Consider the following 26,361-nt stretch of genomic DNA (forward strand, 5'->3'; position numbering starts at 1 on the left):
TTAGCAAGTGTCCTTTATGGCAGAGCAGGCTGTCTGTCTGTCTAACAATCTAAGATATCTGTGGACAGACACTGGGTTTTCTGCAGCGGAGGTGAAAGCCAGCCACCCAGCAGATTTAGGCGGCTTTAGAGCACAACAGATCCGAGGAGATTATCTCTCGTTGATCCGCTGTGAAGCAGACAGCGGATTCATTGATTCCTTGCACCTCCTGCAACAGCTCTGGATCTCCAGTCAAGAATCAACCACAAGGTGAGAAGACAAAAAAAAAGGAAAAAAAAAAAAAAAAAGGGGAATCGCGAGCAGCATGTGCACGTGTAACAAATCCTAATCCGAGATATTTGTTATGACTTTACAGAAGAGAAACCGGCACCGCGAGTAAGCATGTGTCGAGAAGAAGCAAACCAAACTCATCCTTCTGCAACATTTCCTGAAGAAATCTGATCAACGTTCTCGGAGAGCTCCAAACAAGGCTAAAAAACTATCGCAGCAGGACGAAACTCCTGCTCCGCTCGTGTCTCTTCTTGCGTCACCTGCCACAGCATGTTGCGTGAGAAAACTATGAGCGTGTGTTACGCTGCCGGAGAGCTTTATCTTGACACACTTTGTGGAGGGTCTGATCCCAGGAGCCTGACGGTGACCCAGTGACCAACAGGCTTGGCTCGGGAAACGTAAAGCTACGCAATGCTCTCTCGTCACCTCTAATCCATGCTCTGTGTGTGTGTGTGTGTGTGTGTGTGTGTTAGGGTGAGGCATGGAGAAGAGGGGGCGGGGGGGGGGCAAACTGACCGCGACCATCTCGACGCAGAGTTGCCAAATACCTGCTGTGCACATTTAGGCTGTGTTGACTGCGCTGTCCACTTTAGCAGCCGCTGTGGACGGATGGGAGAAGCATGTTGCAGTTGGGCTGCCTTGATTCATCTGACCTACTTCCCCCTCCCTCACCCACCCACCCACCCGCATTTCCCTCCCTTGTGCCTGGTCTGGGGAGAGGGGAGGGGAGACCACCAGGCAGGAAGCAGCAGGCTCTACAGCATAACAGCAGCCTGCATACTGTCCATACTGCTCAGTGGGAGGAGCAGATCATGCAGAATCACATTCATTTATTATTCATCAGCAGCCGCAACATCAAAACTAAACACAACATGGACAGAAAATCCACTCGGGCTACTACATCAGGCACCGAAAGCAGAATTCACCCATCAAACCATCTTCATCCTCACTGGTCCTGCCTGGACTGCGAGGCCTTCAGGAGGTGCTGACAGCCCGGCAGCTCCATGGAGCCTCAACTTGCCTCCCTCTTGTCTGGTTTATACAGCAGTTAGGCAAAACAGCACAGTTATCTGAATTCAAGAGGCCACCGACCCACATTTCAACAGCTCTTTTGTTATAAAGTGGAGTCATTTGTATCTGCTGACCGCAGACAGACATCTGGGAAAGTAACAATAATCTGGATCAAATAACCGACACGGTGCAATCCAAAGTATTACAACAGGAAGAGTAGGTGTTTTATAATGTAAATCACAAGTGTTGTTCTTCTTCTCCTCACTTTTCTTGGCACAATCTCAGTGCACTGTAGTTTAGGAGACAACAAACAGACATGACTGTTAATCCTCCCCAGCACATAAAGCGGCTCTCAGCCAAGACATTGTTCGTCCGACGCTTTCATGAGAAATAATGTTATCCTATCAACATGCAGCCTTTGTGCTTCCTACCTGCCCTCTCTCAAAGTTTTCCTTCTCCAGCTCCAGGCTGTTCGCCCCTCCGGTCCGTCGGATCACTTTGGGGATAGCGTTGGGGACTTGCTGCATGGAGCTTTTCACTCGATCCATTGTCGTGTCCGACAGAAAAACACAGCAGCGAAAGAAAATTATAATAATTAAAAAAACAGAAACTTTCCGCCGATAAGCAGGCTAGGCTGTAAAAAAAAAAAAAAAAAAAAAAAAAATCCCACTAAAATACGAGCTGCACCAACTATGGCGGGTAGCCGTCCATGCTGGACTCTTCGCCCCGTTCACTGGAGCGTTTGGCCTTTCTGTCCAACACCCCAGTCAATGACAGGAGGAGCAGCCCGAGCGGCACCAGCGTCAAGTAAGCCAGGAAGAGACCATTTCCGTTTTCATTTTTCAAAATAAAACTCCCATATAACTAATGGGAGGCACCAGGGAGAGTGAATGAAAAGTGTAGTGCGTGAATCTTACGTAATTATACGTAGTTCAACACTTTAAAGACTTAAGCGCAGCCTCTTTTCAACTGTGCAAATAGCCTTCAGCCTATATAACAGCTTCAGTTTTATAGTCATATCTGTTAATTATGGTGACATTTCCCATTTGTCCTCTGATTGACATTTTAAACTAAATTACTGCAAGAAATATGGTTGATAAACATCTTGAGATGTAGTGAAAGTATTCAGCTTTTTTAAGAAAAATCCCTGATAACACAGTGAAAACACTTCATGTAAAAAATATGTTTTCAAAACCTTACTTCACTAAAAGTATGTGTATCATCAAGAGAATGTACTTATAGTCCCAAAAGGAAAATAACTCATTTTGCAGAAAAAGGCTCCTTGTAAGTGTTTTGGTATTATCACATAGCCTACTGTATGATGTTATTTTTTTTTTAAATTAATTTCTATGCCACAATAATGTGTATTTTACTACTACAGTTAGCCTGTATAAGGTGCTGACTTCACCTACTTCCTATAGATGCTGTTAGTTTAATCTACAGTAATGCATCATTTTATATGATTGATAATCAAATGTTTGGGGTGTTGCTGTCTTGTGAAAATCAGTCCTGTTTTCAGCTTTGATGCATTTTCCAGCTGATCCAAGTGTATGTTCAACAATAAAGGAAAATTTCATTTTTCAGTTTATTAGAAAATATAAAATTTGAAATCACCAAATTTGTAGATTCGTGGCTCTCAGTGGAATCTGTATAGGAACCAGAAACTAAAGCTGTCTCTTAGGTGTACTCTAATGAAATAGAAGAATAATGTAACTTAACATGGAAATTTGTAAAGTACAAATACCTGGATTTTGTACTTACTTGTCCTCCCAGTGTAGTCAGCCACTGGCTGCAGCTCCGGCAGGGCCCGCCTTCACCATCGGTAATGTGCACAGATTTTTTTTCTCCAGCCTGCATGATCCAAAAACTCTACCAGCAGTCTTATCATACTCTAATCAAACAAACATGACATATTGACAAGAATATCCCAGCTGGGTTGGAAAAGTTCAGGCACAATAATATTCAGTCTTACTTGGCTGAGATACTTTAAGACAGATAGATTTCATATTTCCTAGTTGTTAAAGCCATTCTTGTTTTTGTTGGCAACAGCAATTCAATTGTAAATGTCACAATCTTTGCCCTTTTGTTTTTTTACAATGGTGCTTTTGGTCACAGTAATATGATCTGAAATAGATTTGAGTTTAATAGGCCTATATTTAAATTTAGAACTCCTGATGAATAATGACACATCGGTACAATTCAAAGCTGCTTTATGTAGCAAATGATGGCAACAGAAATCATTAAGCGTTTGAATACACAGCACTTCGTGTCACAAGCACTGCATGAAATGACGGCTGAGATCCGTTTGCCCAAGTAATAAAACTATGTACTTTGTTCCCTTTTGGTGAAACTATTTTCACAGTTGTTTTGCAGGGCTGCACCTCAGTGGACCACAGTCCATTTGGATCAGTTTTGGTAAAGTGGAAATAAGTCAAACAGAGCTGACCCTGCTCATGTGCTCTCTGGGAGATATAAGAAAGTAAATGAGGATTTCCTGTCAGAGATTATTCTTATCACATCAATAAATCAGAACTGTAAAAGACAGCCTTTGCTCTCAGTCATTGAAGCACAGGAGGATTGTTTGCTCTACTCGACTCAATTGTATCCTCTGCTGGTCAAACATGGGAACATGTACATTTTAGACAGGTTTTTGTCTCAATAAATTCACTGTAGGAGCAAATCCAATTTTTCATCCCACAAAAATATAAAAATATACATTAAAAAAGTGAAAGATAACAATCTAAAAAATAAAATAACAATTAAAAGAATAAATAGGTGGGAAGGGTACTCAGGGAAAAAAGCACCAATGTCACAATGTAAAAATGCACCATGACTTTATGTACGAGTTACTTTAGTTCAGTATATGCCAACCTGGGGTCAGGGCCCCATTCAGACTGTTACAAGAGAAATCTGGTGTGGTCGTGAAGTGACTGAGAAAACACAATCTTCTGCAAGTGAAAGCTCGGACAATGATTTAAATAAAACCTTCAGTTTATAGGGAATTATTTTTGGTGTAACGGCGAACAACTCATCTGAACTGGGACAGGGGCACCAACCAGATATTGCAACAAAAATGTAGGGCTTATTTTTAGCAAAGCACGTGGGAATTTGCAAAGAAAGCAGGGAAGCTGGAGGCTATTTATGTCACAAATAAATTTGGTTGAGTAAAAAGTTCAATTCAGCTGAATTATAACAGGGTAGTATAAAGTAAAATAAAATGGAAATACTTAAGTAATATTAGCTGGTCTACTTCAAAATTGTACTTCAGTACAGAAGATGAGTGAAAATTATAATAAAATAAAATTCCCAATTAGGTCAAATCTAATAAATAGATATAAAATTTAAAAGAAAATAGATTGATAATATAGATTAAAAACATAGATAGATAGGATTATAAATGTGTCTAACTTGAACATAGTGAGGAATGTGATGCCAAAAAAGGAGAGGGGTAAAAAAAAAAAAAAACATAGACGAGGAAATCTCGCGAGATTACCAGTGTAACGGAGGACTGGGGCTTGGTCTTGAAGTTTTCAGATGCATCTGTAGATGAATCATAACAGCATCAAGATGTCGGGACGATCAGGCCGCGCTGAGACCCGAAGTCGGGCTAAAGATGACATTAAAAAGGTCCTGGCGGCCATCGAGAAAGTGCGCAAATGGTATGTAAGCTGTGTGCGGGCGACAATATGGAGGGAAATGTGTTAGTAGACCGCAGCCTGATATCTGCTGCGTCGCTCAACAAACTTCAGTCGGAAAAGTTAGATGATTGACGAGGCTGCTGACCAACCAGAGCCCTCGTTTGACAGGAGAGGCGGGGCTAGTTGAGTTTTTCCGCCGAGAGAGCTGTCAATATGGCTCCAGCCTCACATGCAGCGACTGTCCTGTTAGTCACATAATAATGAAATCATTGAACACCCCTGGTCATGTTTAATGATTTGTACACGCTCCTGCAGTGAGCATAAGAAGATGTTTGATCAGCTGTCATCTCTGCTGTGGACAGAGAGGACATGAGCTTGTATTACTGTATGTCATGTTGCAGATTAATATTATTAAAGCTAATGGCAGTGTTAGGTGTACACTGAGCTCCCCTCTGACGTCTGTCATAATCATTTTATCCTCAGGGAGAAGAAATGGGTGACAGTGGGAGACACATCCTTGCGTATATTCAAGTGGGTGCCAGTGACAGAAACAAAGCAGGTTTGGGCCTCTGTCATGTGCATACGCTACAGTTTCACTGCTCTTCTGTTTGTTGGTTTATTTATGTTTTTTCTCGTGCATTTTACACTTTCCGTGATCAGATATATCACACCAAATCCACCGGTGGAGACGTCAGAGGGTTAAAAGATGTGGTCCTGGAAAACACAAACTCTTTACTGGATTTCACTGGTGAGTTTTTGGGCTAATTTTTATTAAGAATGAAAATATTAATGTAGAGCTGAAACACAGATTACACTGATTAATCGATTAGTTGATCGACAGAAAATTAATCACCAACTATTTTGAGAATCATTTAATTGTTTTGGTTTATTTGTCTAAATAAAAAGCTTAAATTATCTTATTCCAGCATCTTAAACATCAATATTTCCTTTTTCTTTTCATCCTCCGTAATATCAAATTTGATATCTTTTGGTAGTGGACTGTCAATTTTGACCAAAAAAAAGACATTGCAGGCTGCACTTTGGACTTTGGGAAACACTGGTTGACATTTTTCATAATTTTCTGACATTTCAAACACCAAACTATAAATCAAGTCATCGAGAACATATTCAACCGAAGAATCAATAGGAAATAACGGTTAGTTGCAGCCCTATTGTCAGCTGATGTTCTGTGTGTGTCCCGTGCCTCAGATGAAAACAGCAACCAGAGCTTTCTGTCTGACGTTTACCAGCCTAAAATGGACAACAGCAGCAGCACTTCCAGCTCGCAGCAGGTCAGCCCTCCGCAACCCTCCAGCCTTCGAACTGAAGACTCTCAGCCGCCAATGCTCGGCCAAGAGATCGTGGATGGTGCGTGGATGGCTCTCCTGAACAACCTTTTTATTCAGTTATACACACATTCCTTTCAATTTGTAAAGGCGCACACAAAAGATACTGTATTTGTGTATTTATAGCACTTGCATAGATGTCTAGACTAAACTCTGTATTTGACAAGTGGCAACGACAACATACAATGACAAATATGTTAACATACCAATATGACATCACTGACATGTGTCCTGTACTGTCTCTGTATTCTTTCACTGTCAAAACTGCATTAATGAGGATATTATTATGTTAATACTTTCCTCGTTAACACAGAGCCCGTTCACTCAGGACAAGAGGGGGCCGACGAGCCACCTACTCTCATCAAGGAAGATCTTCTTTCATCAGGAACTATCAGACGGAGCACCCCAGACACACAGGTTTACTTAACCACAAGACTCGGTCAAAACCTAGTATATAGCTGAACTGTGTATAAAATACTAGAGGGATTTTAATTTGAAACCAGGTCTTTTCATTTGAAACGGATACAGGAAGTCAGGGCGTTTGGCCGACCGTTGGGGACTTCAGTCAGACCAGTCATGGTCCAGTCATGGACGCTTTAACCAGTTTACAGTTGGTTCCACTTGCAAACTTTAAGATCAAGATTACTTTTCCACAGTCTAGAAAGTCACGTCTTACGTCACTGTATTCGTCTCCACTTTTCCAGCAATGCTAGCGCCAACTTCAAGCACAACAACTATTTTTCGAGTCAAGTTTTAAGGCAAGGTTATTTTGGATTTCCATGAGGGACCACAGTGTAAGGAGACCATTTGCTTCCTACACACATCACTGTTGTTTGTCCTTTACTTGACTTAATATTTTTATGCTGAAGCGTTGGTCTTGAAGTTTTAGTCGGTCTTGGTTGGCCATGATAATTCCTCCACCAGCCCCTGACATGGTTCTTGACTGTAGACCAGCCAGGTATTGGTGCCGCTCTGGAAACAGTTTTCCTAGAAAACAGATGGTTGTTTTGTTTTTTTTGCTGTGGAAATTTGAACACAAAAAAATGGTTTAAGATTAGAAACAGGTTTCAAACCTGGCATCGAACCGCTTTAGTGGAAACTGGGTAACAGTGACAGGCAGTCGTGTTCATAGGGACGACCCTGCTGTTGAGGTTCGGCCAAAAATGGGTTCAAGGAAGACTGCAAACATTTGCTTTGATAAAATTATTTGTGTGGTGTTCGATTCATGACCTAAATCTGATGCCAATTAAAACTAGAATCGTTTCAAACCATATAATCACTTTTACGACTTGTTTGATTTGTTCCTTTTTGTTCAACAGGAAGAACTGGATGAATCAGGAGCCCCTCCTTTAAAGAAGATTTGCACAGGAGAAAATGCTGTTCTGAGATAGCTTATTTATAATCCTTTTGCCAAAATGCACATACCTGTCCTCAAGTTGTTTCAAGATTAGCAACTCTTTCAGAAGTATTCTGGTCCTCTTTACATATTTACACAAATATTATTCTTTAAATTTCAGCTAATGACAAAATAAATGTATTAACTGTAAAATCTTTTTTCACTGTTAAAGGTCTTTGAAGTCTCACTGTTTGAAGTCATTTTTGAAAAGAATGGAGGACTTTCCAGACTTTGTATGAAGCGGGATGTTTATTTTCATCCACATGCTGTAAATGTCTAGTTTTCTGGCAAGTGTTTCAGATTTACTCTTTATGCAGTTGGACTTTTGCATGTTTCCATATTCTATTGCTTTTATTTTCAGGATTTACATGCTATTTTGAAAAGATGTTATATGTGTAGCTTTATGCAGATTGATATTTAGATGTGCCATTATGTATTGAAAACCATGCCCTTTCTTGAACAAATCTTCTCTTGGCTTATCACCTGCAAGAATAGATGGCTTTTTAAACAAAAATTTGCGTATATATAATATAATTTGCTCGTGTTTTTCCACTGAAAACGTTTTGTAAACCATAATAAATGCTACCTTCCATTTTAATCAGTCGATGTTGCAAATCTGGTATTCATTCAACCAAACGTGTTGCAATCGCTCCGTTGTTGCAAAGGCAGGCCCACACAGGATAACCTATTGGGTGCGTTTGACTTTGTGCGGCGCTGCGCAGCGCTGACTTAAAGTGATGCATGCTGGACTTACAACATTGCATAATGGTTAAAAATTTTGTCTGACTTTAGCCGGTGCTGCAAAATGTCATGATGTCGCATGATATTAAAACCTTGCAGGAGCAAGGCGGCTACAGCTGCTCTTCTCCAGCTGCACCGGGTCAGAACCTCCTCGTTGACGACTCTACTCTATCCTGATAGGTTTAAAGTTTCAACGACATGAATGATGTGACGTTTATTTTTATTCTAAGACCTTCACAGCAGTAATCTCCTACAATTATCTTTCCTAATTTATTGATCTGCTCCTTCTGTAGCTCAGGTTTTACATCTGGACACAGACACGCTGTAGTTTTACATCCAGAAAAAATAAGGTTGTTTCTATTAAACATACTTAGATCTAATTTTATGTGTCCAAAACTAATGTAAACTGTCTGGTCAGTAAATTCTAGAGAGCAATATATTTGGGTGGATAAACAGTGTCAGCTCATCAGTTTGAATAATTGAGGTTTCCACTTCTAAAATATAAACTACAGAGTTATGTGAACAAGCTGCTGCTGAGACACAGCTGGACGGATTTGTATGTGTTGGCATGTTGCTTATTGATGATGTAATGTTTCATGGTACAAACCCGAGTTTCTGTTGTAAGGACCTCACTGTGTTCAGAGCCCTGACATAACTTGTGTTATTATTTGGAGCTATATATTTATAATGGAAATAAGCTTAAGTGAAAATGAAAGGCAAAACCTGCGAGATAGAATAGACCAATCAGACAGCAGGATAGAATAGACCAATCAGATAGCAGAATAGAATAGAACAATCAGAAAGTAGGATAGAAAAGACAAATCAGATAGCAGGATAGAATAGACCAATCAGAAAGTAGGATAGAAAAGACAAATCAGATAGCAGGATAGAATAGACCAATCAGAAAGCAGATAAAATAGACCAATCACACAGCAGGAGAATAGACCAATCAGAAAGCAGGATAGAATGGACCAATCAGAAAGCAGGCTAGAATACACCAATGGGAAAGCAGGTTAGAATAGACCAGGCAGCAGGGTAGAATAGACCAATTGGGAAGCAGGATAGAATAGACCGATCAGAAAGCAGTATAGAATAGACCAATGGGAAAGCAGGATAGAATGGGCCAATCAGAGAGCAGGCTAGAATAGACCAATCAGACCACAGGAACACCTGCACAGCTGCTCTGCAGTTTGTATTTTAAGCATATAAGTGTCAATATTTCAGACTGATGAGGTGACACTGACAAATTTACAGACCAGACAGTTTGCATCAGTGTTCAACACACCAAATTATATCTAAGTATGTTTAATAGAAACAACCTCTTTTACAGCTTTCTTGCTGAATGTAAAACTACACTGTGTCTGTGTCCAGATGTAAAACCTGAGCTACAGAAGGAGCAGATGTATAAATTAGGAGAGATAACTACAGGTGATAACTGTTCTGACAGTCTTAGAATAAAAACAAACATCACGTCATGCGTGTCGATGAAACTTTAAACCTATCAGGATAAAGTAGTGTAGTCACAGAAGAGGTTCTCCACTGTTGCAGCCGGAGGAGAGCAACTGCAGCCCCTCGCTCCTGCCAGGTTTTATTATCATGTGACAAACACACCTAAAGGTGTCCGACTTGACGGCAGTTTTTTTTAATACTCCTCCTCTGCAGCCACCGACAGCTCTCGCCGACCATCCCATCAAGTCAGACGAAGTCAGACGCAGTTGAAGTTGACACACCCATTGTCTAATCAGACCTGTTCAAAATGGAGCCCAGACAATGGGTGTAACAATTAATGTGATAATTGAAATAGGAATTAATTTCACATTAGTTTTGAATACATACATTATCAAACTATGGACAAATGTTTTGGTATTAATGAATTAAATATGCCATAAAAATGCTTTTGTCATCAGTTGACCTCTAGCCTCTAGTTTCTATTCTATTCGGGCGTGGTTTATTTAAAGTGGCTGCCCTGCACTGACAATAGACGGGCCATATCAGCCAATGAGAGACAGTCCTACCAATTCGATGACGGCGCCTCTCGGAGGCAGCCAATGAACGCGGAGAGGGGGCGGGAGGTGCCTGCGACGCCGCTTGCTGCCGGGGAAACGGAGTTCTGACGGTGTACGGAATTGTACCGGTGGAATAGAAACTCCCGCCATTTCGACAAGGAATTAACCTCTTGGTTGATTCAGGTTACTTTCTTTTTGCACTTACCGACGCTGGTATCTGATAAGAAAAAGAAGCTCCGACCGTACGAACAATGCGGCGAATAATGTCCGAACGAGAACGGGCTTAATTCACAAAGACTTGGTCGGGACGACACAGCGCGCCAGACCGCCTGCTGAACTGCGACCTGACTGTTGCCGCGAGTTTGATTTCGGGGTGTCGCTTCATGTCCACCTGAAGTTGACCAACTATCCCGGGAAAACAAGTCCGACAGCGTGTAAAGACACTTGTGTGTGTAAAAAGAAAAAAAGAAAAAAAAAAAACCTCCAACATGACGCCGCGACGTGAGGAGCGCAGGATGATGCGATGAGGCCGGCGGCAAGAAGCGCACTGTTATTGTTTTGCAACCAGATAGCAACCCGAGCTAGTCCGCTAGCTGCTCCACGCTGAGTGCCGGGCCTGCCGGCGGTAACGTGAGACGGCGTTAGCACCTCGGCCCCCTCGGCGACATACTAGTGCGGATTTGGTGTACCAGCTCGTTGCCTAGAAGACCTTTATTTTTTTTTAAATTTTTTTTTTTTTTTTTTTGTGTACCTCCTGGATTTGAAATGGCACCGCTTCTGGGCCGGAAACCGTACCCGCTGGCTAAGCCGCTAGCCGAGCTACCAGGCCCGGGAGAGGAGGTCTTCATCATCGAGCACACCAAGGAGGCCTTCAGGAACAAAGAGTATCCTTCGACGTGATGCCGATGCTCGCTCACAGCCGGCCACACACACACACACACACACACACACACACACTGCTCGCCCTTTGTCTACCCGCGTAGCTGAATCGGTGCTCCCGCTTGTCACGTGCGCAGGACCGGAGAGCCGAAGCACCGATTTAGTCGTGAGTTTGACGTTTTTGAGTTCCCCCCCCCCCCGCCGGCATGTACACAGTTTCACATCGGACCACCAGTTCGCGAAGCTCCCGTCCGGATCGCTTCGCTGATCACCGCCGCTGCTGCTAGATTATTTAACTAAAGCCAAGCGGGGAGATGAGGCTTTTAAAAAGGCACGCGGCGCGTTGACTCGTGCCCGGTGAGATTGTAAATAGATCCCCAAAACAAACAAACAAACAAACAAACAACAACAACAAAAAAAGCGTCTTGTCACTTTCAATCTTTTACGGCCCCGCTTGTCAGCTACGGATGCTAACAGGGTTAGCTCGCACGCTGCTAACGGAGGTATCCCCATTATGTCACAATAGCCTCGTCTTGAGTTAGCTGGTAAATGTCGGAGCATCTTTAGAGACGGCTTCCCTTTAGGGAGTTTTTGACGGGTGGAGAAAACAGCTGACTTTTGACAAGTGCTCCCTGATTTTTTTTAAGACGGCGTTTGTCTTTTAGGTCGGAGAGTTTCTGCTGGTGTACGTGGGTAACTTCACCCTCTGGTTCACAGGGTGCTCGTGTGGTCGCTTCAAGGCGCCGGAGAACCGAAACTGTCAGCGAGGTTGTGAAGCCAGTTGTCAGCTTTAATGTGAGACACGAGGCCAGAGCAACAACAACAACAAAAAAGTGGTCCTAAAATGTGGTGTCACGAGTTGGGAGAAGATTTTTTTGTTTGTTTGTTTGTTTTTAATTCCTGCAAGTGAAATAGCCGACGTGTTGATTGAACTGTTGGTGGCTGTGTTTGAACTTTTCCTCGCACGCCTTCGTCGAGCTTCTTCCACTGACCCATCGGTGGGAACAGAAGAAATGACTCGGAGACGCTTTGTTGGTTGTTTTCGGTCATCAGAGGCAGCATCAAACCTCCGAGTCCCATCCGTCACCCACACAAGTATGTTTTACTTTTTCGGGCAACTTTTGGTGGCCCCGTGCTGTCGACAACTTCCCTTGCAATTATTACTCGTAACAGGCCTCTAACCCATTTCCTGTCATGTTGGTTTGAGTGCAACCCACGAACAGGGCTGGGCAATATATCGATATTTGATCGTGTCAAGACATGACCGATATTGTCTCAGGTTTTGGATATTAAAACTGTCGTCTTTTTCCAGTCTTGAAGGCTGCATGACAGTAAGGTGTTGTCATTTTATGAACACTACGGACCGATCGAGCTGTTATATCATTTGACTTTAGCCACGTTGTCATTATACACACATTACTGATTATTATATAACAAAAATCTCATGATGTGAATATTTTGTGAAAGCACCAATGGTCATCCTTACAATATTGATATCGAGGCATTTGATCAAAGGTATTGTGGTATTTGATTCTGTTCATAAAGCCCAGCCCGAACCACCCGGTTGGATTTTGTTTTGAAAAGCCTTTGTATGTTGGGTGTCCCTCTGCCTCTCTCTACTGACACCACTGTGATAGTGTAATGTAATCATGTTTTGTTTTGTTTTTATTACTAAGGAAAAAGCCTAACGGTGGAACTGTTTACATGCGAGTATTGTAATTTCCTTGACAAAATGCTACAGCGAGTACGAGGCACGATTGCTGAGGTACAGTGAACGCATCTGGACATGCAAGAGCACTGGAAGCAACCAGCTCACGCACAAAGAAGCATGGGAGGAGGAACAAGAAGTCACTGAACTGTTAGTATTACAGCCGACGCTTTCTATGTGCACGGTCGTGATTGTGTGAACCGTTGGTCTCCTCTGCCGATGTTCGTCAACAGGCTGTAGAGATTTTGTAATGGCTGTTACATAAGTGAATAATACATAGGCTCAGCTGCGTTGGTCGCTACGCTTTGCATTCAGATGTTTGGTAAATCTTTGGTCCTCATAAATATCTAACTATATAAAACTCTGCTAGCTATTGAGATGCACCGGTGGCAAAAAGTACAGAATAGCCACGCTAACATTAGTATCAACAAAGAGCCATACTCTCCCAGTGAAGGTCACAAGGCTTACTGCTTTGCTCTGATTGGATACATGTGGTGCTCCTCCTCCCATTCTATTTAGAGGGTGAGTGATTGAGTCATCCTTGAATCTGCAATGGCCTGATGAGAGTTCGCTTATCCTGATCTGACAAGGGGGAGGGATAGATTAGCTCAGTCCTCTCGTCACCAAACAGGTGTACATACACCGAGTTCAAATGTGATCGTAGCAAGAGGAAGGGTGAACTAAATTATATATGTAGCCCAAAGAGATGCCGAGGCAAACTGGGGAGAGCAGTCCTCAGCTGCCCAGGGCTCAAGTCACTCAGGCTCTTGAGCTGTATTTAAGCGCTGTCTAATTGTATCATCCAAGAGATTTTACTCCCCCTACTGGACACTCCCAGTCCTTTGTTGCCCTGTTATTGAATGCTCCTGTCACACCGATGTGTTTCACACCAACTCCTGAGTACAAAATGATCCCAGTGCAAGACTGACTGCACTGGACGTCATCTTCACGTTTGTTAACTGCTCGTGTTGTGTGTGTGTGCAGGCTTCAGGAGGAGTATCCCCAGTGGTTTGAGAAGCCCGTCCTTGAGATGGTCCACCACAACACAGTGTCTTTAGACAAACTGGTTGAAATGGCCTGGAAGGAAATCCTCACCAAGTACGCTGTGGGTGAAGAGTGCGACTTTCTGGTCAGTTTGACTTCTCAAATATACTTGTGTGTTATGTAACATGGATCTCAAGATCCCTCCAGTGCTAATAACTCATTCAGTTGTCACTTTAAATCTTATCTGTAGAGGACTACACAAGGTGTTTTGTATTTTGAACAACTGATCAGCCGCCCTTAAAATTATGGCTAATTTGACCATTTATCAAAACATAACAACACATTGAGATTAATATTTGGTTGGTTTTGGGTCTTTTAAAATGTATTAAAAAAAATTCAATCATGCACAAAAACGCTTTTTTCCCCCTATAAAGTCTGTTCTGATGTCAAATTATTATTGATTATAATGTTGGTGGTAGCACAGTGATAAGCTGGTGTTTAGTTGGTCTATTCTGACTCACAAGACTTTTTCACTTCAGGTGGGGAAGGACAAAGGTTTGCGAGTGAAGGTGGTAAAGATCCATCCCTTAGAAAACCCAGAAGGTGAGTCCGGGGAGAAAAAGCTTGAAGGTGCCTGTGACTCTCCATCCAGCGACAAGGAGAACGCGAGCCAGGAAAACCAGAGGAAGGAGCCGCAACAGAGAGAGGAGGAGAACAGGAGGGAGAGTCTGAGTGAGTGCTAATCACGTTTAATAGTCGTACTTTAGAATTTATTTCATTCACTTTCTTCGTTTAGGTGTTTTCATTTTCCCTCTTTCCACTTATTTTACCTCGTTGCATTTTACTTTTAAAACACGTTTATATTCCTAAAAATAAAAATCTCATTTAGAAAAAATAAATTGTTGTATTGCTTGCTCTCAGGTGATAGAGCACGGCGTTCTCCGAGGAAACTTCCCACTGCCATGAAAGAAGAGAAGAAGAAATGGGTAATGCCCAAGTTCCTTCCACATAAGTACGACGTGAAGCTCATCAATGAGGACAAGGTGTGTTTCTCATGTTAACAGATGGTGTCTAGACTTCTGTCCCTGACAAGTTAATCCTATTTTGATTTTATTCATATATTATTTTTCCATAGCAGACCATTTTTGTCATAATTTTGTGAATCAATATCTTAAATTTCCGTGTATGGACTTTTGAGGTCTGCACTGACTTTACAATTTTTAAATAATTTCTGTCACAGGTGATTAGCGATGTCCCAACAGACAGTCTTAATAGAACGGAGCGCCCTCCAACCAAGGAGATCATGCGCTACTTCATCAGGCACTATGCTCTGAGGCTGGGCATGGGAGAAAGTGCTCCATGGGTGGTTGAAGATGAACTGGTGAAGAAATTTAACCTGCCCAGCAAGTTCAGTGACTTTCTTCTTGACCCGCACAAGGTAATTTGCGCATCGTATGTTCTTGCATATTTTTGGAATGACAAATGTTGCTTGCTCTCGGCTCACCTTCTTTTGTTTGTCTCAAGTTTTTGGCTGAGAATCCCTCTACGAAGCGGAAGAGCTTGACTTCTCCAGAAGGTAAACCCAGCAAGAAGCTGAAGGCCGCCGACACTCCAGGAGAGGATTCAGGAAACGAGAAGGGAGAGAAGAAAAGGAAAAAGAAGAAAGATGCTTTAGGCATGCCCCTAAGTCCCACCATCTGGGGCCACATGCAGGTTAGCCGCCTTTCATGCAAAACATCAAGTCTCAGTTAAGATATAATAGCCCTTAAAAGTCCAAGCTTTGCTTAATGGGTTCTTGTGTCTGCATTTCAGAAAATAAATGGTTCTCCACTCAAGGTAAAGAACTCCGGTACTCCAAAGAAAGGAGAAGGCAAAAGCTCAGCTCCCTCCACTCCAAGATCTGGCAGAAAGTCAGGGGACAAGAAAGAGGGAAAGAAAACTGGAAAGAGCGGCGACAAGAAGCTCAATGTTCTCAAAGCCTCTAAAAAGGACGGTAAAGCTGGTGCGAAGACACCAAAGATGAAGCAGATGACTCTGCTACATCTGGCTAAGAGCACTGCTGCAGGCAGCCCTAAAAAAAGAGCCCGTAGTACCGGCCTGGGTACTCCTAAACTGGGGAAGCCACTGCACCCTATGGCTCTCCACCTCCTTCGTTACTACAAAGAGAACAAGGGAAAAGAGGATAAGAAGAACGCCCTGTCCTCCCTCATCTCCAAAGCTGCAAAGACCTTGTCCTCAGACGATCGTGGTCGTCTGCCAGAGGAGCTGAAGGAACTTGTACAGAAACGCTGGGAGCTCCTGGAGCAGAAGAAGCGATGGGCAGCCATGAGCGAAGAGGAAAGGAATGAGGAGCTGAAGAAGAAGCGTCAGGAGCTCAAAGAGAAGTTGAGAGAAAAGGCCAAGGAGAGACGTGAGAAGGAGATGCTGGTCCGCCGCGAACAATCTCGTAGGTACGAGGACCAAGAGATCGAAGGTGGCAAGACTCTGCCGACATTCAAGCTCGTAGACATGCCCGAGGGGCTGCCCAACACCCTGTTTGGAAATGTGGCCATGGTCGTGGACTTCCTTCACTGCTATGCAGGGCTGCTGATGCCAGATGACCAGTATCCCATCACAGCAGTGGCTCTGATGGAGGCGCTGGCCGGGGAGCGGTCCGGCTTCCTCTACCTGAACCGTGTGCTGGTCGTGCTGCTCCAAACGCTGCTGCAGGATGAGCTGGCCGAAGGCTACAATGAGCTTGACATGCACTTATCTGAGATCCCCCTCACCATGCACTCTGTGTCAGAGCTGGCAAGGTTGTGCCTGCGGCCGTGCGATGCTCACGGAGAGGAGAGCAACCAGGGCTCGGACGACTCGGGGGCCGTGGGCGGCTTTGATGACGTGGTAACCAGTGAGTTCCTGGAGAAGCTTGAGACAATCGAGGTGTTCGAGCTGAGCCCGGAAGAGAAGGTCAACCTGCTGGTGGCACTATGCCACCGCATCCTCATGACGTACTCGGTGGAAGACCATGTTGATGCAAAGCAGCAGCGGTCAGCCGAGCTGTGGAAGGAGCGTTTGGCAATGCTGAAAGAGGTGAATGACCGCAAGAAGGCTGAGAAGAAGATGCGAAAGGAGATGGAGAGCAAAGGTAGGCGGGAGCATCAGCTTTACCTGCAAAGGAAATGTTGTTGTGACTCAAATAACATGATCTGATGCTGTTATTACTGAACTTTCACTATCTTTACTCACTTATTGAAATACACTGAAAACCTCATTTAACACCCATAAAATATAAATGAAACTTTTTATGGACTGCTTGTAACATAAATATATTCTGATTATCCTTTGTAAAATTGTCAGAAATAATTTTATCTTTTGGCCTGTCATTAGTCATTAGTCTGTGAGTAATGTCCTTAAATTGTGTGAATGTGTAAAGTACAAGCCGACACCACAATACTGATTTTTGTTTTTCTATTTTCTGGGGTCAAAGGTGAAAAGAAAAAAGAGGGGGGTAAGAAGGAGAGCAAGAAAGAAGTAAAGGTGGAGCCGGAGCCGGAGCCGGAGCCAGAGGACATGATCAGCTCGGTGAAGAGCAGGCGGCTGATGGCCATGCAGGCCAAGAAGGAGAAGGAGGAGATGGACCGACAGAACAAAGGTAAACTTTGTCGCAGGTGTTTCGGAAGGTGCTTTCTTTAGACAATGTTGAGCCTTATTGCCGATGTAATGTGTTACACATGCGTTCATTTTCTTTTTCTTTGCATGCCTTTGCTCCGACAGAAAAATATTATCATTACAATTTTGATCCAGAGCACCTCATGACGTCATTGTTCTTGCTGTCTAGAGCGAATGGAGAAGGAGGCTGAAGAGGAGCGGTTGCGCAAGCAGAGAGTTGCTGCAGAGAGGGCCTTTCAGGATGGAATAACCAAAGCCAGGCAGGTGATGCGCAGGACTCCACTGGGGACAGACAGAAGTCACAACAGGTTGGTGCTGCACGCACACACGGTTATGGTTAAAGAATTTACACAGATGAGCCAAAACATTGTGTCTGCCCCACGGAGGAAGCAAAGAAAAAAAAAAAAAAGAAGTCCGATTGTCTTGTAACAACAGGACGTGTCAAGGTCTTGGATGTATGAAACGGTAAGAGAACGGTTGGTTGTCATTGGCAGCATATCCGCTCTGGGAGAGAAATGTACAGGTAAAACCATTATGATCAGACAACAACGTTTGAGTGCGTTGGCGGTCAGCGGTGGTGAGCTCCTACTGGGCCGGGACAAACCCGGAGCGTGAGGATCCTCTTAACGTGCCCCGAGTCCTTGCGTTTGGTGCGTCGGAGCTGGCTTTGGCAGTCGAAGGACCAACGGGACATCAAGCAGGAGCGGTTATGATGTTTCTGCTCATCAGTGTCTGCACAACGACTTTAAATTCTTTGTGTCGTGTTGGTAAATTCTAACCATCGTTGTGTGATATTTCTGTTCAGATACTGGCTTTTCTCTGACGTGGTTCCCGGTCTGTACGTGGAGAAAGGCTGGGTGCACGAAGGCATCGACTACAGCTTCACTCCTCCACCAGAGGACAAACCAGCTGAGCCCGAGGTGGACGAAGAGGAGGACGGAGAGGCAGCCGCACCTCCGGATTCACAAGGTACAGTCAGTTTTAATTATCCTTATTTATCACAAAGTGTTCTGTTGGTTTCTTTAAAAAAAAATTAATCTTATTAGCCTTTTTCAGTTTCATGTCTGTTTTGGTTTGCTTTGTTAGTTTATGGGTTTTTTGGGGGAATTTTTTTTTTAGATTGTTTTTATAATTTGTATTTTTTTGTGACAAAATAGTGGCTATAATAAATGATTGTTTACACAGCAGGAGCTGAAAAGGATGATGGCAGTATAGACGGTGCTGTTACTGAAGGAGTCCAGCAGGGAGCAGCACTTGATGTTTGTATAGAAACTACAGTTCCCAAACAGGGGCAGAACCTTTGGTAAGAACCTACTTCTGTGTTGTTGTTGTTGTTGTTGTTTTTCCCCCCACTTTCATTGGATCCATTTTATCCTTTTATTCTGCGTTCTAACTTTCCCGCCTCTGAATCCAGGTGCATATGTGACAATCCTGTGGAGCTGGAAGAGCTAGTGGAAAGTCTTCATCCTCAGGGAGTCAGAGAGAGCGAACTGAGGGCAAAGATACAAAGCAGGTGAATGGACTCTCATTATAAGAGATAATTATTTCCACATGCACAATAATACTATCCCGCCCTGTGCTCCCACCAGCTTTCAGCCATCTGATGGACTAATGTTGCAACATGCTGTTGACACTTTTGCTTTCTGTTTCACTATTTTAAGGCAGCAGCCGTAACTGAAGTAAATACTGAACACCAAGCTGTTCCTCTTCTGTTCCAGGTACCAGGACATCCTCCACTCCATCCATTTGACTCGTAAGCCCAAACTGGGCCTCAGGACCTGTGACGGCTACACAGAGCTGCTTAAATATCTGCGCAGCGACATCCAGGAAGTAGCCTCACGACTCCAGAAGGGAGGCCTGGGATACCTGGATGACAACACCGACATTGAAGATCAGGTGATTATTTGTCTAACCACATACAATATTAGTGGAAATTAAATACCGATATTCACTAAAGACTGAGAAATGTGTAGTTTCTTCTGTCACCATTCAAAATGTTAATCCTTTTGCGGGCGTTAACAAAATCACATAACTTGTTCAAATGCAAGGTGGTATTTTGATTTGGTAGGAAACAAATATAATTCTGTTGAAGTGCTTTACATGGACTAATTCTGTACACGGACTAAAAAAAACAAAAAAAAACAACATAAAACCTATAATATAGTTTGACAATATTGTAATTTGTGTGAAACTCTTAATGTTTTATGATACAATAACATGTTACAGCTCATGCTTTATATTTGCCTTTTGCACAAAGCCTTGTATTTCATAGCTCTGCTTCATCCTCGTTTCACAGTTGAACAACATGGACAGCTTGAAAGACTTTGGCGAGTGCATCATCACTATTCAGGCCTGTGTCATCAAAAAGTTCCTGCAGGGCTTCATGGCCCCCAAGCAGAAAAAGAAGAGAAGGCAAGGCGGGGAAGAAAGCAGCAAGGCTGAAGAGGTGGACGAGGAGAAGAGACTGGCAGAGGAGGCCAAGGTAAGAAAACGAAGCTGCGATGTTCTTGTCGGCGTCTCGCCGATAACGAGGTCAACGAGTGCAGCGGTTTTCTAAGCCGCCCACATCACCGAGCTCTGCATAAATGTCAGCTGTTAAACGCTGTGCAACGTGGAACTTTTCCCCTCAGGTGGCCACGGCGGTGGAGAAGTGGAAGACGGCTATCCGAGAGGCCCAGACCTTTTCCCGCATGCACGTGCTGCTGGGAATGTTGGACGCTTGCATAAAGTGGGACATGTCTGCCGAGAACGCTCGCTGCAAAGTCTGTCGCAGGAAAGGTCAGGAGGCTTTTCCTCTGCTGTCACACTCGTTTGGTCAGAAAAGTATGTAAAACGTGCAGACGTGCTTCACGGGTTAAAAAGAGGACGGTTTTTAGTTGTTATTTAATATTCTGTGCTGTGACTGTAATTACATGCAGTTCGGCACCATTGAGAGCACAAACAAAACTACTTCAGAGACCACCCCAGCTCATAGCTAGCAAAAATGTCATTTGCCCTTTTTCCTCTCGCACTAACTGTACAACTCCAATGTTTTACTCCAGATTTGTTGGAATATCGTGTTGTTACCTGCATGTCAACCTGACAAATCGTGGACAGTCAGTCCTGTTTAAGAGAAGCAGCGCTGCACTACCCAAACCATTTTCTGCTTCCTGTCTAGTGCTCATGCAGAACCCGTCTGTGTTGAAGCTCATGGCGTGTAGGCCCAGATCCAGCCAGCAGGGCAGGAGCAGCAGCAGCAGCAGCAGGAGGCTCAGAGCAGGACAGACTAGTTGTGTCAGGCAGGTCTACATACGGAGCCGACAGCTCCGCAGGCCGACAGGTAACCCTGCGGTGATGAGAGGACGGTAAAAGCCCGGTTATCTGCACAGTAGCACAGACACGCAAGTATGAATGTGCATGAAACGCTCAGGGAGGGAAGATCAGGGAAGGCGAAGACTATGGAGGAGTGAAATTGAGGAAAACAGGATGAAGTCCTTTAACTGAGCCTTACGGTCTATATTGATCTCTTCCAGGTGACGATGAGAAACTCATCCTGTGTGATGAGTGCAACAAGGCCTTCCACTTGTTCTGCCTGCGACCGGCCCTGTACCGCATCCCCGCCGGAGAGTGGCTGTGTCCGGCCTGCCAGCCGACTGTGGCCAGACGTGGCTCCCGCTCAAGGTAACGGCCCGCTTTGTGCTGGCTGTTCTTCATTGTGTTACACTGAGGCGGTTACAGAGGCACGTATCACACGGCTTACATTTTATTGACCAGGTATTTGTATTTGAAGGTTGTCACAGCCTAAAACAGTCATAAAATCTAGCCGAAATGAGGAGATACAGTATGAAGCGGGTTACAATCTGCATGCACACATAATAAGACTGTGGGTTGTGTTCTCTCCTGTCAAGAAATGTCACACTTCATAAACACTAGTCGGGCTGCTGTCATGGTAACTGCCAATGAGTACAAAACACATTTGCTTTTATATATATAACAAGTGGAAACATGAATACAGCTGGAAAGAAACGTGTGCTGCCGGTGAAGTAGAAGTGTCAATGGAAGCTGTGTTTTGTGTGCTTTTTTTTTCTTTATCACGTGTGTTCGGATTTTTTTTTTTTTACGTAACTTTTCCTTCGCAGGAACTACAACCAAGACACCGATGAAGAGGAGGACTCGGAGGACTCGGAAGAGGAGGACTCGGAAGAAGACGAAGAGGACGAGGAGGAGAACGACTACAAAGCCATGGGGCACAGCTGTGAGTATCGGCGACGGAAAACGATGACAAATGATGACAAAGTTTCAGGTCACGGTTTCCTGTACTCATCAGTAAACGGATGATGATGATGATGATGATGATGAATGTGACCAAATGTTGCAGTCACATTTTAGATGTACTCAAAACTGGAGTCCTTATGTCATCAATACATTTTTGTATTACAAACTGAGTCACAAAGCAAAAATAAGAGAAGACAATAAATAGGTCAAATTGTCGTTAAAAAAAAAAAAGAAGGAAAAAAAAAAGACCGGAGTTGGTTTTGGAAGAGGAGCGTCCTTCGTGCCGATGGTTGGGAATGAGAGGAATGCTGATGGGGAATTTCAGCCCTGGTCGTCTTTCCGTCTCTATTGTCTGTGCGTTGTCATGTAGCACAGCTCAGGTCTGGACTTTGCTTTGAAGCTACGAACGCGTCACTCCGGCTTCACTCGGAGTATGTGGCAGGATGATCCCCGCTGTCAGCTCAGGCCTGCACATCAACGATAACCATGTCGAAGTTTAGTGCATCGATGCTGAACGGTTCGGGAGAGGATGTGGGTGCACCGGAAAGCTGATTATTTTTCTCATTTCAAGCGTGAGGCTCTGACAAGTCTAGTGTTCACTCCACGGTGGTCTGGGATTGGTTTTATCCCACCTTTTTTTAAATGTCACAATTAAGCACTAATCGAGCTGATATTTCAGGTTTCAAGAGCACAATTGGAGCGTGTGCACATGTCAGTTGGTTTTCATCATCATCATCATCACTTTATTTTTGCTCAACAGTGAGACCAAGGAAGAAAAATAAGCAGTCCTCGTCTCGGCAGAAAAGCTCCAAAAGTAAACCCAAGAAGGCCTCTTCGAGTACTCAGAGCAGCAAGCAGAGGACGGGCCCCAACAGCCCTGCAGACATCGACGAACTGGTGAGAAACCACAAAGACGCTCATTTCAAGAATATCCACGTAACCCGGCGGCCATTTGTGATCGACGCTTTCACTGAGAGCAGAGAACAAATCAGTCTGATGTTGTTTATTCGCTCTCATTGTTGGTCGTGTGCGCCGGGTCTTCAGGTGCGCCAGAGTTCCCACACAGGAGTGCGCAGGCAGGCGCTGGAGCTGGAGAGATGTGAGGAGGTCCTCAAGAAACTGATGAAATTCCGCTACAGCTGGCCTTTCAGGTGAGCAAACACCCATCATCCGTGTGAGACACCCGGAAGAGAGCATGGTGGGTCTCCTGCCGCGGCGTTCATCACATGCTCTGCCCCTCTTTTCAGGGAGCCCGTTTCCTCGGAGGAGGCGGAGGACTACCTGGACATCATCTCCCAGCCCATGGATTTCCAGACGATGTTGGGAAAGTTCAGCCGGACCTCGTACCGCCACGCCCAGGACTTCCTGGAAGACGTGAAACTGGTCTTCTCCAACGCAGAAGAATACAACCAGCAGGGCAGCACCGTGCTCTCCTGCATGGTCAAGACGGAGCAGACGTTCACCGAGCTGCTCCAGAAGCTGCTGCCCGGCCTCAGCTACCTCCGCCGGCGCTCGCGCAAGCGTGTCAGCCAAGCCCCTGCGACCTCTGAGGAAGAGGAGGAGGACGAGGAGGAGGAGGAGGAAGAAGAAGAGCAGCAGCAGCAGGACGAGGACGAGGACGAGGAGGAGGATGAAGAGCAAGAAGAGACCCCGAAGAAGAAGATACAAAATGGCAAATCAAACAGGAAGAAAACCAGAAATGGCCGGGGACGCAAGGAGGGCGAGAGCGAAGAAGAGGACGAGGAGGAGGAGGAAGATGAGGACGACGATGATGGCAGGAGGAGAAGTAAGCGGACCTCTGCCACCTCGGGCAAGAAGGATTACAGGGAGCAGGACAGCGATGGCGAGCGGGACACACGGAGAACTCGTCAGCGGGGGTTCCGGGGCGACGGTGGGGGCGCGAGCAGCGACGAGGACCGGCCCGGCCAGCAGCGACATTCCAAGAGACAGAAACGCTCGTGAAATCCAGGGTGCTGTTTTGCTCTTTTGTCATCTCTACTTGCTTTAAAAAAAAAAAAAAAAAAAAACATCTGTCCCGCTCCACTGAAAAAAAAAAAAAAAAAAAAAAAAAAAAGACCACGAGCTCTCCATCTCCTCCTCCTACAGCCAGCGGGACTTGATCCTCAGAAGGACTCGTTTTGTGTTCAGGAATTTCTGTTCATATTTTGAAAAACAACAGAGGAAAAGTGATTTATATTTGTAACATGTTTAATATTGGTGATGTTTTTTTTTTTTCAACCAAGAGAAAATGAGACATTTGAAATAATGAGGTCCTCAATAACACTGAAGACTCTTTGATTTAAATTTCAGTTCCACGTGGACAACCTCACACAAGTGTAATTTGACCTGAATGTTGTCCCGTGAACCGCTTTGTTTTGTTTTGTTTCTACATTTGCTCGGTCCAAACACCAGTACGGTGTAATCAGAGGTCTGTCTTCACTCTTGGCACACGTAGTCGAGCCATCACTTTACTGCCGTGTTTCAGGAGAAGTAAATCTTGCTGTCAGACGTTAGTCCCGCCCACATCTCTGTGACAAGTCCTTGTGTTTCCACTGACGACAAGAGATGGTGTCTGTGTACTTAACACACACACACCCCCCCACCCCCCACACCTGTAAATTGCTCTTACTGTTAATTACCAATTTATCTTTGGTTAAATGCAAGTCTTTAGATAAACATGATAGGATTTTACTAGTTGTAGTTTTTTTTTTTTTTTTTTTTTTCTCCAGCAGAGGATAAAAATTTATTGTCCAAAGCTGGTTGAGACTGCAGAACACACTCGTAGTCCCGTCACCTTTAGTGGTGTATGAAAAAAAGAAAAAAAAAAGAGTTTCATATCAGCTCTTGGTGCCAAGACGTTTTCAGGGTCCTGACTTGGGAGTCTCAGTCTTGGCTTGCGGAGCTGAGCAGCCTTTCCTCCTCTGTAGTGCCCTGCCACTTTAAAAGAACCGGTACCTCAAATGATCCCACAGTTTGCACTCCTCCTGTGTGAAAGTGCACCTAAATACGCCAGCAGCTGCAGGACCATACTTTAATGATTATGTGCATAAACATTTGTAAACAGTGTTTAAAACGACAAATGTGATGTTTGTTAAGAAAAACGGGCATTTTTTTGGATATTTGATATTTTTTGCACATTTTATTTGGTATTGTAAATGATTACTTGTTAGTGAATCTTAATCACATCCAGTAAATTGCGAGGTTTAACCAGGGCTCTCAGTCAGCGCAGATAACATGTTGGTGTTCTTTTGCTTTTCGGAGACACAGCAGGAATTGTACATTTCATAACAAACACAGGACGGCCCCGCCGTTCAGTTAAACGAAATTCCCGACGCAAAACGTGGGTTGAAGCAGCTCCTTCGATTAATAAAAAATAAATAAATAAATAAATAATGAAGGTTTTCCAGCACGCCCCCTGGTTCGGTCACCAGGTGGTGCTCTGTTCCTGCACTTTGAACACAGCATTTTACAAGTAACTCAGTCGCAGCTGCACTCTTGAACCACCTGACTCCCACTGCTTTGTGTTCTCACCGGTCCCATCAAAGAACAGCGGGGCTTCATGGCGCTGGTTTATTTTGGCTCTCGCGATTATTTTGTAGTAAGTTCTACACAGTGGGCCGGGAAATGGACACAACACCCTCCACAGGAACACCTGACTCTGAATGGACAGAAGTTTCTGTGGAGTTTTTGGCGAGGTTGCCAGCAATGCGCGCGTGTGCTGTTCGCGCCTGTGTTTTACTGGTGCTGTCATCATCCACACCTCCCCGCTCCTGAACGGCCACTGATCGTCCCACCCCCTCCTCCCCCCCACTCTCTATTGTTTTTGTTTAAATTCGGCTTTTGTTCCTGACATTTTGACATTTCAACGAACACGCAAAAGGTTACTGCCCTTCTTAAAAATGAGACCTGACTGTAAATGCTTTCTTTATTCTTGGAGGAACTGCAAAATTCTTTTACACTTCCTTTTTTTATATATATATTTATAGTCTCTAAAGCTGGGTTTCGGGCAGGTTCGGAGGATTCACATGTAAAGAATTTCCAATAAAGGCTATGGACGAAGACCGTAGTTTTCCCTGTTTTATTTGTGTTGAGCTGATGAGTGTCCCCAGGTCAGACTGCCAGACATCACTGCCATCTGTAAAACCTTGTGATAAGACGATGAACAGGGAGGAAAACGGGCTCGCCTTGACGGCCAAGTTATGTCTTCTTTACTTTTTAATAAAATATCAAACAATTGTCTTACTCTCTGGTGTTGGCTCTTTTCTCAGAACATCTGAATCTGTGTGCATAGAAGCCAATTTGTCTGCAAACATGACTTGCTGAAGCCAAAACTTGACACAACAGATGATAAATAGCACCATTATTCACAGAGCGACGAGCAACTTGGACTAAAACCTTTCTGTGGAAACATTGGAAAAGGTGAAGCTGTCGGTGGCTGGTTTCAGATGTTCAGGTCTCTAAAGTCATCCAACTACAA

The 26,361-nt window shown here is 44.1% G+C and overlaps 3 protein-coding genes across 3 annotated transcripts in view; 2 read left to right on the forward strand and 1 right to left on the reverse strand.

The window, feature by feature from the left end:
• hip1 (huntingtin interacting protein 1) overlaps positions 1 to 1,898 on the reverse strand; it is a 46,025-nt gene extending 44,127 nt beyond the window's left edge. The window contains exon 1 of the mRNA XM_069721099.1: positions 1,713 to 1,898. Within this exon, the coding sequence (XP_069577200.1) occupies positions 1,713 to 1,829 (117 nt within the window). The 5' untranslated portion in view covers positions 1,830 to 1,898. The remainder of the gene's footprint in view (positions 1 to 1,712) is intronic.
• A 2,890-nt stretch (positions 1,899 to 4,788) lies between these two features.
• bcl7bb (BAF chromatin remodeling complex subunit BCL7B b) lies at positions 4,789 to 8,259 on the forward strand. Its single transcript, XM_069721683.1, has 6 exons — positions 4,789 to 4,940; positions 5,403 to 5,478; positions 5,580 to 5,667; positions 6,129 to 6,287; positions 6,579 to 6,682; positions 7,585 to 8,259. Exons 1-6 carry the CDS (start codon positions 4,828 to 4,830, stop codon positions 7,654 to 7,656), a joined length of 612 nt encoding a protein of 203 aa, XP_069577784.1. The 5' UTR covers positions 4,789 to 4,827; the 3' UTR covers positions 7,657 to 8,259.
• Positions 8,260 to 10,492: 2,233 nt separating this feature from the next.
• Positions 10,493 to 26,120, forward strand: baz1b (bromodomain adjacent to zinc finger domain, 1B). The gene is made up of 21 exons (XM_069721807.1): positions 10,493 to 11,292; positions 13,029 to 13,145; positions 13,980 to 14,124; positions 14,519 to 14,711; positions 14,901 to 15,022; positions 15,220 to 15,417; positions 15,504 to 15,692; positions 15,792 to 17,106; positions 17,449 to 17,613; positions 17,800 to 17,938; positions 18,436 to 18,599; positions 18,819 to 18,933; positions 19,045 to 19,143; positions 19,349 to 19,526; positions 19,927 to 20,112; positions 20,261 to 20,408; positions 21,143 to 21,290; positions 21,749 to 21,864; positions 22,645 to 22,781; positions 22,929 to 23,035; positions 23,132 to 26,120. The coding sequence occupies exons 1-21, from the start codon at positions 11,174 to 11,176 to the stop codon at positions 23,844 to 23,846; spliced, it is 4,815 nt and encodes a 1,604-aa protein (XP_069577908.1). The 5' UTR covers positions 10,493 to 11,173; the 3' UTR covers positions 23,847 to 26,120.
• The last annotated feature ends 241 nt before the right edge of the window (positions 26,121 to 26,361 follow it).

The sequence above is a fragment of the Brachyistius frenatus genome, unplaced genomic scaffold, assembly GCF_029030835.1.
Source record: "Brachyistius frenatus isolate BFR_SWC_R1_liver_20210118 unplaced genomic scaffold, ASM2903083v1 Contig_1, whole genome shotgun sequence".
Classification (NCBI taxonomy): domain Eukaryota; kingdom Metazoa; phylum Chordata; class Actinopteri; family Embiotocidae; genus Brachyistius; species Brachyistius frenatus.

What these genes read in the sequence shown, in the direction of transcription:
- baz1b (XM_069721807.1), top strand. Translation starts at nt 11,174, where the DNA reads ATGGCACCGCTTCTGGGCCGGAAACCGTACCCGCTGGCTAAGCCGCTA. An exon ending in GAGGCCTTCAGGAACAAAGA is followed by an intron (nt 11,293 to 13,028) that starts GTATCCTTCGAC and finishes AAAATGCTACAG; the next exon opens with CGAGTACGAGGCACGATTGC. An exon ending in AGGGCAAAGATACAAAGCAG is followed by an intron (nt 19,144 to 19,348) that starts GTGAATGGACTC and finishes CTTCTGTTCCAG; the next exon opens with GTACCAGGACATCCTCCACT.
- bcl7bb (XM_069721683.1), top strand. Translation starts at nt 4,828, where the DNA reads ATGAATCATAACAGCATCAAGATGTCGGGACGATCAGGCCGCGCTGAG. An exon ending in CAGTGACAGAAACAAAGCAG is followed by an intron (nt 5,479 to 5,579) that starts GTTTGGGCCTCT and finishes TTCCGTGATCAG; the next exon opens with ATATATCACACCAAATCCAC. An exon ending in CGGCCAAGAGATCGTGGATG is followed by an intron (nt 6,288 to 6,578) that starts GTGCGTGGATGG and finishes TCGTTAACACAG; the next exon opens with AGCCCGTTCACTCAGGACAA.